Genomic DNA, 11,912 nt, shown 5'->3' on the forward strand with positions numbered 1-11,912 from the left:
CTTTTTCTTGTAATTCTAGATCGAAATGTTAGAGCAAAAATACGGTGGCCACCTCATCTCCCGCCGTGCCGCCTGCAAGATCCAGACTGCCTTCCGCCAGTACCAGCTCAGCAAGAACTTTGAGAAGATCCGCAACTCATTACTGGAAAGTCGTCTCCCTCGACGCATTTCCCTGCGCAAAGTCCGTGTGCAGAACACGGAGGGTTTCTCCGCTGAACGGGCGCTGGCAGAAGGATGTAACCTGGCAGGTATTCCTTTGGTGCGTTCACCATCTCTGCCCACCACAGTAGGGGGCACCTTGACTGACCTGGAAGACAGCTTCACTGAGCAGGTCCAGTCACTGGCCAAGTCCATAGATGATGCACTCAGCAACTGGAGCCTGAAAACCATGTGTTCACTGCAGGAAGGAGGCGCCTATCAGTTCACTGCTGACTCCTTCAGCAGAGCAGGAGTAGGAGGTGGTGGAGAAGGAGGAACCCTGGGACAGGGTACAACAATTCAAGGCTCACTCGATCCAAATGACCTCTCAAGAAATGCAAGCAAACTGATGATGGCGTTCCGAGACGTGACGGTGAAAATCGACAGCGCCAACTTCAGCGTGTCGTCGTCTGTCCTGGAATCGTCCACTTCTGTCACCGTCCAACCAGACGGGACTTCAACCACCTTCACGACCACAACCTCAAACGCCTCACCAGTCTCTGTCCCATCACATCAACCTCCTCCTTCACCCGCAAAGGCCTCATTCGACCCTATAGATCCTCCGCCCCCTCCCCAAGAACCTCCCCCGCCTCCAGAATCAGACATAGACGAAGGCGACCAGGATATTGAATTCCCCGCTCCTCCTCCAAGTGAAGAAGAGCTCGCAGGTGAGGACCAACCTCCCCTGACCCCTCTAGAAAAGATGGCTTTGCCCCAAAGCCCAGAGAAGATCGTGGTGGTCCCGCCTCCACCCACTGAACCCCCGCGGGCTCCGCCACCGCAGGACACCGTAACGCAGAGGAGCCCTCCTGTGGTCGAGCCTCTCGGGGTGAAGAGGTGCAGCTCTGAAATGGCAGACAACAGCTCAGAGCAGATGAGCAGCAGCAGCACGTCCACAGAGGCACGCTCCACGTCGGAGTCCTCCTCCAAAGAAGCGCTCCAGGCTATGATCCTCAGTCTACCGCGCTACCACTGCGAGAACCCGGCCAGCTGCAAGTCGCCCACGTTGTCCACCGACGTCATGAGAAAACGCCTCTACCGCATCGGCCTCAACCTCTTCAATGTGTGAGTGGACACTTCATTTTATTCCTTTTGTGTTCACACAATTCTGATTAAATTATGAGGTGGGGATTTTTTTTTTTGTCTGATAGAAGTTTTGAATTATTGTTAACAGTTCAAATGAGTCATTTCACTGTAACACATCATAATGGCTCCAGGACATTTGTGCTCTTTGGCTCAGTAATTAGTTTTTTTTTTTTTTCTTAATTACATTACAGAGGAGTTAAATGGGCTCCTGCTCCTTCTCTCTGCTCCTTCCAAAACCTATAAAATTAATACAATACTCCAGAGCAGGGTTTGAAAATGATTTATTTACACACAGAAGCAGCTGCCGAGGAACAAGTGCTGAAAAATGTTTGTTTTCTAGAAATAAATGGGACAGGGTCACATGAGCATTAACAGGATTTAAAGTCACCGTCAGATTATATGGCTTTGAGTTTGTTTCAAACGTTAAAAGTTGTACTTTGAAAATGGCTTTTATCTTTGTCACAAAGCATTTCTACAGTCTTGGTGAAGAGTCAGCTATAAAGGTCAAATGTAAACGCTAAAAGTGAGGAGCTAAAGTGTAGCATAAGCTGCTGAGGTATAGCTAAATCAAAATAACCAAACACAACACTGAAAGACATTATAGAAAATATCATGGCCATAAAATATATAAAAAATAGTACACGTGAAATTGTTTGACAAACGTAGTAAAAACGTCAGCTCTAAAATAACACCAAGTCTTAAATTGTAGGTAATAATATATTTAAAATAACTTAAGTTTAGTCAAAAAAAGCACAAGAAAAAACATTAATAGAGACAAGTGTTAGCCTAGGGAAAGTATAACCGTGTCCTTGACGTGTTCGTGACAATTTAACAATAAATTAAGAAATAAATATAAAGTTTAAAAAAAAGTAACTTCTTAAAATATTTTACTGATATTAAGAGAACTCTTTGAAGAGCTTTAGTTTAGACTCTACCCGTTGATGTTTTCATCAGCTACAGCGTCAATATTCTCTGGTCTTTAACAGCTGCACATGTTAAAAACAGTACGAGTCATCTCTGTTTTCCAACAAATCCCCAACAACCATTGTGTTTTCCACTGGGCTTCATGAATAAGTTAGTCAGCAGATGGATCTTTGTTTTTTTGTATTTGCTGCTTCAAGCTTTGCCGTCATTGTGAATTCCACTCCTCTCTCTGCTGCCTAGTGAAGAGTGACAAAGTCAGCAGATGAGAGCTTCCACAGAGGGAGGTGCATGCTGGGTACACTGCAGCGAGGAGCAGTGACAGCAGAGATTTGGACCAGCGCTGACGAAATCTGTAATATTTAAAGATAACCCTTGCATATCCTGGAGGATTTGATGTTTTTATTTCTAGATTTAATCCTTGGACTCCACCCCTTCCTTTCTAGATAATTGTGCTTTACTGTCCTGCGGTCCAGATCTGTCCTCTGTGCTTTACTGTAAGTAAGTCACAAGTATCAAGACGGGTCATTTGGCTGTCCTGCGGTCCAGATCTGTCCTCTGTATGTGCAGTAAGTGACTAGGACATAAATCAAATTCATCACATTAATCACAGGGTAACTGTAGATTACACCAAATAATCATGATTAATTGTGATTAATTATCATCATAGCTGTCCATCTTGAAGGTTACCTTCCAAAGTACAGTCTTCACAGTCCATTTGACAGTTAGCAGTTAGCTTGTCACCTCAAGTCTTACTTTGTTCGTCGGAAATTTCACCTGAAGTTGAAGCCTCAGTCTTGAGAATCCTGAGGTGCTACACTGAAAAGAAAACATCTTTCGTCATGTGTATAAATGACAAGATTTGTATCAACTGTGTGTTAATCTGAGGATAAATGGTTGAGCAGCTGAATTATTGGCTAAACAGTTCATACAAAAACATTAGATTTAACATTTATAATGATATGGTAGAAGGGTGTTGTGTCATTTCCAAAAATTCTCAAGGTCTTCCAGTTTATGAAGATTTGCAACCATTGTTCTGGAAAGTCAGTATCATCAGTCTGCAAACAGCCAATGTCACAGGAATAACTTAAACAATGAGATTTCCCACATCCTCTAATGCCTCACCGCATATTCAAATATATGAGCTGAACCCCGCCAGGATATACAGTATTGAAATAAGCTCCACCAGTCACATCTAAAGTTAAAAACATGAGAAGTTGGAAGTAAAAAGAAAAATAATAGTATTGAACCACCAGGACTAAAATTCTAATGAGAGACGTTCTCCTCCAAGTCCTGAATGTAATTAAAAGTTCCTTTGGCAGTGGCTGAACCAGCACCATTGGAACTGGAATGAATAATATATGTTACATCAGTGGAGATTTTTTTTTTTTTGTCGCTGTCCCAACAATTTGGTTTGAAATCTGCAAGCAATATTTTTAATATGTTGCAATAAGGAGGGAAGTACACTGGAAAACAAACACAAGAAACGCATTTGGCAAAATATTGCTTCAATTAAGGCACAACCACGTGGTAATTTGGGAGACAGGCGCTCGTAAACACTAATAACGTTGGTGCCCACTGAGTGTGACGCTGGAAACAAAGGGGGCAAGAACAGGTTGTACCAAGAGTGCAGTGGGATTGTGGGGAGTATTATTATAATTAGTACTCTACGGAAAACTATGTGGAAAAGTAGTATTTGCACCACCTGTAGGAGGTTTAAAGGCAGATGTTACAGTTCAAAAATATGTCAGATTTTAATCACGGAAACGTCTCAACATATATTTTTTTAACTATATTTTTTGTCATTTTCTTTGTGACATGACATTTATTCAGGTTTTTCAACAGATGAAAAAAAATACAATAATATAAATGTATATTCATATATTAATAATATATAAATATATATTTTCATATATACAATTTTAAAATGTTTTATTAAATATGTTATATATTATAAATAAATGCATACGAAATAAAAAAAATAGAAAACGAGATTTTTTTTACCAAACTTTAATAATCTTTTTTTTTAATTTAAATTCTTAAAACTAAAAGTATATTTTAAAGGAACTGTGTTTGAGTTCTTGGATGAGACATCAGGTCGTGACCTGGTGTCAAAGACATCCGGCAGAATTCTACAAAGAAATAATTCTCTGATGGAGCCACTGAGCGCAGTCATTTTTAAACTTTAATTTAGTTAGATATGTAGAGAATATCAAAATTCAGTATTTATCTCTTTTTTACTTTTTGGCTACTGTTCTGGCTGAGAAAAAAAACCCTGACCATAGCACCACCCTGTGGTAGATGGGAATCGACTCAATACAAGAAAACGTAATTATGACTCTGGTTCTTGTAGTACACATGCCAGGCCTGTATGTGGTGCTCTGTCACCTCCGCTCTAGAATGGTGTTTCACATAAAACTTTGCTGCTCAAGATGAAGCTGCGAAATAATAATTAGCTGTAGCACACCAAGTAGCCGAATTAGCCCCTCTAGCACAATCAGAACTAGCCTGTTGTCCGCCATTGTTGTTATTGTTTGGTAAGAGGCCCTGGCTGACAGGGTTGAAGGGTTACAGAAAGGTGGAGCTGACAACATAGTCTCTGTCAGCTCCGTTCACGCTGATTGTTCCAAACACAAGGTCGAATCAGTGCTAACGCTTCCCCTCGCATTAAAACTACATCAGTGTCGCGTATCGTGTACATTTCATTACTTCATGCAAATGTTTGCACTTTGATAGAGTGAGTGTGAAATGCGATCCGTTTGTCTAATTACTTATGTTAAACAGTCAGTGTTTTCATCTCCGTTCAGAGAGAAGGTGAAGACAGGGCTGTGCGCTAGCTCTTTGTTTGATGACGATGTTTTTTGTTTTTTTTTTCTCGGGACGTTTTCCTCCGTCGATAAAGTGACTGGTTTGGTCGCCGTTCCTGTCTGTTTGCCTTCTCGTCCTCCTCTCATTTCCACGATCAAACACTTTAGATATAAATTCACTTTTAATAAATTGGCTTCAAAGGAAAGGCAGAGTGATGGAATGAAAACGGAGAGGTGGAATTAAAAAAAAATAAGAGAGAGAGAGAGAGAGAGAGAGAGGAGATGGAGAGGGCAATCAGGCTTAAGGCTTATTAGTTCCAGCAGTTCATAGCCTCCCTCTAATACCTGTGCTGTTATATCCTTTGCATCTTAAACAGGACTGTTTGCTTTAGGCTACGGCTCGGGTTATTGCTTGATCATGCAGAAAAAAAAAAAAGCCTCACACACACACACACACTTGTGTGTACGCCGATAATGTAATGCTCGTGTGTGTGTGTATAAGTGTGTGTGTCTGCCTGGCAGCAGGTGGTCTGTGCAGCATTTTAACAGGAGGAGTTGAAGAGACGTAGAGGAGGATATTAAAGGGAGGAACAGTCTGAAAGTTGTGGTGTAGGTGTAGAGGTGGAGGGGTGAGAGAGGAAAAGGTGGAGAGAGAGAGACAGAGAGAGAGAGAGAGAGGGGAAGGACTTGATAAAAGTTTCCACCTCAGAGTGTGTGTGGAATGACAATGACTCTCTCCTCGGTAAGGACAGAGAGACACGGCCACAGGGACGAGGGTGACGTCCATGTGATGTCCATGACTACGACAGTGTTTTCCAAACTTTGATTTCTGGGGACCCGTATTTTAAAAGTCACAAACCTTCGCGACGCAAGTCAATAGACGTTATTCGTAAACTCCTGGGAAACAACGCTCTATGAGCTTTAGCGCCTTCTAGTGGTGAAGACACTGTCTACACTGTTGTGTTTATACATTTGTATTTAATAATTGAATCCCTCTTAATTTGATAGTAACATGAACTTTCAGCTAACGCTAAGCTTTTGTAGGGGTTTTTTTGTTGCTAGATTTAGTTATTTCGTAGCTAATTTCACGTATAATACTAACTTTTATCTGGCTGGGGTTTTAAAAAAATCAGAGAAAAAAATGTAATCGCACCATCCACAGTTTGCTATTTATTTATTTTTTTTTGCTAGATTTTAGTTATTTCGCAGCTAATTTCACGTATAATACTATTAATCGCACCATCCACAGTTTGCTATTTTCGGAGACACCTGTAACACCGATGCATATACTCTAGCGCAGTAGGTGGCAGTAAAGTACCATGGGGGGAAAGTAAAATGCTCAGCATACATTAGGTAACAGCAGATCACAAGTTTGGTGTATGAACTGTGAAAATTAAACTGCGTTTTTTTTTTTTTTTTTTTTTTTAATGACACATCAAGCGTTTGAAAGTCAAATCTGAATTCATACGGTTAATCACCAAAGCTTAATTAACAGACTTGATCAACAAGAGAGACAACCTGCCACCAGATGGACGCGGACCGATTAATAAGTTGTACCTGCAGATACTTGGTAGTACTGGCACACAAACCTGCCCCGCATTAACATTCAGCCCTCTGTGCTAAATGACCCGGTCCCTAATTACAAACTCTGAAATCCAGATGGCAAACAGGAAGCGTTTCTAATCTGCCCAGAAATATATCCCCCAGAAATATACTATCAATTAATTACCCATGGAACACAACACCTTTTTTATTTCCGCATCTGCTCTTGTTATTTAAAGATTTTCATCTGCCGTCATAAAAAATACAAGCACGTAAAAAACCTCACAAACGTTCACTCGTAGCCTCGTCGCACATCACCTCTCTGCGATATGGCCGTTATATCATTTGATGTTAGCTCAGTAAACTGAACAGCACGTCTGGTGGCTTATGGCTAATGCTGATTTTACTGTAAATAACTTGAGGTCAGTCCCTTAAGTACAGTCCCACTGATGTAAGTATAAATATCTGCACACACACTTGCCTTTTAAAAAGCACAATATCACTGTTACAGTCACCTTTATATATTTCTTGGCAATTTCAACACAGTGACCCTTTGTCAGTGTGATCCTGAGACCATTGCTGTTTAAATACAGTGGGGGCTTCAAGATACAGCACTCGTGTGTCAATCCACTTGATTGCATTTTCCTCATTAAAAATAACTAAAAACCAATTACTTTCTTCCAGCCCCCCAGAAATATACTATCAATTAATTAAATTAAATCTCTCCCTTCTAAACATCAAGAACATAGGAAAAAAAAACAAATATATTGATAATATGAAATAATAATAATTAAGAAAACATTTTATATTATTGTTATAAAAATGGGTTAAATAAAAAAGCGAGATTGCAAACGTGGAAAAATGGAGCTCGGTTGAGCACTCGTAACTCCATGTTTCCTCGTATCAGGAAGAAAATCTTGCAAAAGTCGCTTACTCGTAACATGGAGAACCCGTGGTCTGGGTAGCTCATATCTTAAAGCCCCACTGTATTTAAAAAAGTAGGTGTCACTTAATTGCATTCCTCAATTGTCTCCGTCTCGGGTTGACTAAGTCCTCAGGTAAGGCTTAAAGTTATATCTAAAATACATGAATATCATGTCATATGCTGATGATACAATAATGTTCCTTAAAGCTGAATCATGACACAAGATTGAGTTCATTTCTGATTTCTTTCATCTCACATAGCCTTCAGTGAAGGAAAATGGGAAATACTATGACTGTAGAAGAACTACTGCAGTACTATATGTCCCTCTCAGTTGTCTGCTCAGCAAACCTGACAGACAGGAGCAACGTTTTGTAGCAGCAGTGAAATGACCCAGCGTTCAGTTTAACCACACAGTTGTGTTCGCTCTTAAAAAAAATACATCACAGTGAGATAAAACACGCATCAATCTGTCGCTAGTTAGTTATGCTAACAGATGCATCTGGACAAATCTGTGAAAATGCTGTGGTGACAGTTGGGCTCCAGTAGGGGGCCATGAAACACCAGGTCAAAAATAATAATAGGAGGTGCCATTATGTATCTGAAATGTTACTACTTACCTATTTGCTAGTAGGTTAGCTATTGTGTTAGCTATTGTGTTAGCTATTGCAACTAACTTTAATCTGTTTCTGGGCTAATTTACAGATTGTTTAAAAAACTTAAGATGTTGGTTTTAGCTATTACTGGTTCAGCATTATGGTTTTTTGACACTTATTTGTTTTAAATGTATTTGTTGCTATTTTATCAAATTTTAGCTTTTTTGTGCCAAGTTTTTAAACAACTGTTTTTTTCTAATAACCTCAAGGTGTTTCGACAACATTCTTTGGAAATCGGAACAACTCCACGCCTGACATTTGAATCACAGCTTTAATATGCTATAATATGACTTCATACATTTGCATGTTGGTCATTTTTTTCACCTGTTTAAATTCCCAACTATTACAAGGAAATTTATTGCCCTGTAGGTATTGTCATAAGACCTATTTATTATAGAAACATTTCGATCAAACTGATATTTAATATCTCCTGCAATGTCTTGCTTTTGCATCAGTTTACAATTATCTGCCTTCTTGTCAGTTTTAAATAACAAAAATCACCATCTGTCGCAGGGTAAATATAACATGATCACAGCAGAGAGGGTGAAGTAAAAGCTGTGAGGAAGCAGATGCTGTCAGAACAGATACTTTCACTCTGATGCCGATCATCTTCCTCGTCTTCACCAGCCTCTCCCAGCACGTACGTCCTGTCTGGTGTTCCCACTGCGTCCTCTTCCCCTTTTACCCTTTATTCTTTTGTCTACCTTGGCCTCAGTAAACCCATTAGCTGTCTAATGGACACAGGCGAGGACGAGACAGAGGAAAAAAGTTTTTTTGTTTTGTTTGATTTTCAGACATAACATACTGAAAACATTATTTATAAAAAGAAAACCCACACATTTACCAACTGTACCTTCATGTTTGAAATGATTTAAAATGATTATATATCTTAGGGTTCGTGTTAAATTATTCGTGTTTTACATTGGATAAGAATGCGATTGATCATGATTAAATGTTTTCATCGACTGACACCCCTATTAACACTATTAAAAATATAAAAAATATTTATATAAAAATTAAATAACATCATAGTTTAATTTGGCACTGTGTCCGTGTTCAATCATTTGAAGGCTTCAAAAAGTTGCACAATTGCTGGCAAAATCCCCTGGATCAATGACTTTCTGAAACGTTGCCCTCCGGCTCATTGTCGACCAAGTCCAAGACTAACAAGAACTGAAACCTGAGCTCACGGAAAAAACGTGTGTGTGATTGTGTGTAATACAAGTGAGTTTGGTTTAGAGGTAAATCCCAGATCAGACATTAGGATTCTGTCAGTGTAATCGGTGTTTAGCATAGAGATGAGCTTTTTAGCATTTAAATAAATGCACACTCTTCAGGTAAGCAGCATCCATCCTGCTGATTTGGTGATTTTTTTTTCTCTTCCTAATAAAGCTTCTCTTTTATTCACCTTACTTTAAGGAATCATTACTCTGCTATCAGAGCCAATCATGTCCAGAGTAGTGTTTAATACTCCTTTTTATGTCTTATGCATTTTTTCAGAAATCCTGATAAGGGTCTCCAGTTCCTCATCTCCAGAGGCTTCATCCCAGACACACCCATCGGGGTGGCTCACTTTCTGCTGCAGAGGAAGGGCCTGAGTCGGCAGATGATCGGAGAGTTCCTCGGGAACAGCAAGAAGCCCTTCAACAGAGACGTCCTGGAGTAAGTTGTCTTTGTTGTTGTCGCAACACCTTTGTCTGAGTTTCTAATACAGATCTGCTGTAGGTTTGCAGAGAAACCACCAAATGTACACTTCAATACTGGAAACATCAGCTGGGGTTACACAGCCGTTCATTATCACAAGATGTAATTACAATGGAGTTTGATGCATTTTCCAATTAAAAATAACTGAAAACTAATTAATTTGTTCCAGCACCCCAGAAATATACTATTAATTATTTTTAATTAAAATGTCCCCCTTATCTTAACATCAAAAACAAAGATAAACAAATATATTATTATATATATTATATTAGTATATAAACACTTCATGTTTCCTCATATTGCAAGGAAAATCTCAAGCAAAAGTCGCTGACTCGTAACTTGAAAAACTCATATTTCGAGCCTCCACTGTATTACAGGTCATAATGGCACACAGACCCAGACCCAGGAAAGGTCACAGATGGGGTCATACAATGGAGCAGTGATAATTACCTGGTGACCTGTGGGCTGAATCCATCCAACCAAAATATCACATTAATTCCAAAACACCAAAAAGAATGTTAGATAAAATTGTAATTTTTATTTTATTCGAGTGTCCCCCAAAAAACTCTGGTGACCCCTGCGATGGACCACGTAAAATGCAGTGGCGGGCCAGATTTGGCCCGTGAGCCTTGAGTTTGACATGATAAAATAGAACTGTACTAAACCTTCTCTTCTCACTTCTTTACCCCACAACAGTATTTCAAGCAGTTCACGTCAATTAACCCAAATTGTGTTTATGGATCGAGGCTCTGTGGACAATGTCACCCAGAGGACGTCTTCTTTGATAATATGCAGCGCTCGTTAGGCAGGAGAATGAGATCCGTGTCCGTCAGCTGCTTTACATTCATTGGCTTTGATGTTTATGCATAAAGAAAACATATGTATGAGAACGAGGGTGAGCATCCTGTGTCTGCAAGAATCCTGTGTACGTGGCAAGAATGCACGTTGTCCTGACTCAGTGTGTGTTAGAGGAGGGAGCTGATTGGCTTAAAGCATCGTGTCCGCTGCTGCAGGAACCAGGAGTGACAGCTGGTTGAGAAGGAGTGAAGGCACAGACTGCCGTGGAGTGAGGCACCACAAGGTCGTTTAAGAAATCGGCGGTTGGAATAGTTGATAAGGAGAGAAACTGAAACTTGAAACACGTAGCATTTTTTTTTGTTGTTGATTAAAAAAAAGAGAGGAAAGAAAAAACTTGTCACACTAAATGATAAATGTTAATAAGTAGCAAGAAACGTGGGTGTCATGATGGATGACCTGTTGACCTTTACAGATCATGTTGCCTCTGTCTTCCAGTCATGTCGCTTTACGCCAGTACGGCGGGCCCCCCCTAGGGGGAGCATGGGATGGGATGTGAAGGGCTTCCAATGGAATATGGCACACTGGACATACGCAAGTGCACCACTGCTGTAATGAAACTTTTGAATGATAACAAGCCTCTAGTCACTAGGTGGCAGCATACAGTAAAAAAATATATATACATGTTATCAGGTGATGTCCAGAATGCAGTGGCCCGTCTGGTCTTCAATCAACCGAGAAGGGCACATGTCACCCCCCCCCCCCCCCCCCCCCCCCCCCCCCCCCCCCCCACCCACAAATTTGTCACTGTGACACAGCACACCACTGCACACAACGGAATGTCACCTCTGCATTTTACTCATCACCAACGTCAGTAGGGGGCAGCTCAAGCTGGTGGACTCAAACCTGAAACCTTCCAGCGCCATGTCCGCTTCCTTAACCACCAAGCATCAATTTCAGATCATTATTGCGAGCCTACAAAGTACTTAATTCTTCCATAAATGTTAAAAATGAGAAAACACATTTCCAGTGTGTTCCCCTTACGGTCCCTGAACCAGACTTTGGACCTCCCAGTGCTAAAAGGTAATAAATAGAGATAATTAGCTTTCAGGATGTCTTAGTCATGCCGCAGCAAAAAAAAAAAAAATGTTGCTGTGAGAAACGAATGTTCTCCAGCGGTGATTTAAGCCTTGAAGGAGCCGTAAGAGTGTTTAAAAATAGAAGCGGGAATAATTGGAGAGCCAGAAGATGAGCAAAAGTAGTAATTAAAGGACAAGTACC

General features: G+C 40.4%; 1 protein-coding gene across 1 annotated transcript in view; it reads left to right on the top strand.

The window, feature by feature from the left end:
* Positions 1–11,912, top strand: part of iqsec3a (IQ motif and Sec7 domain ArfGEF 3a) — a 93,436-nt gene that overhangs the window by 57,977 nt on the left and 23,547 nt on the right. Inside the window, exons 8-9 of the mRNA XM_025057138.1 lie at positions 940–1,263; positions 9,633–9,794. Coding sequence (XP_024912906.1) covers positions 940–1,263; positions 9,633–9,794 — 486 coding nt within the window. The remainder of the gene's footprint in view (positions 1–939; positions 1,264–9,632; positions 9,795–11,912) is intronic.

The sequence above is a fragment of the Cynoglossus semilaevis genome, chromosome 8, assembly GCF_000523025.1.
Source record: "Cynoglossus semilaevis isolate Cse_v1.0 chromosome 8, Cse_v1.0, whole genome shotgun sequence".
NCBI classification, from domain to species: domain Eukaryota; kingdom Metazoa; phylum Chordata; class Actinopteri; order Pleuronectiformes; family Cynoglossidae; genus Cynoglossus; species Cynoglossus semilaevis.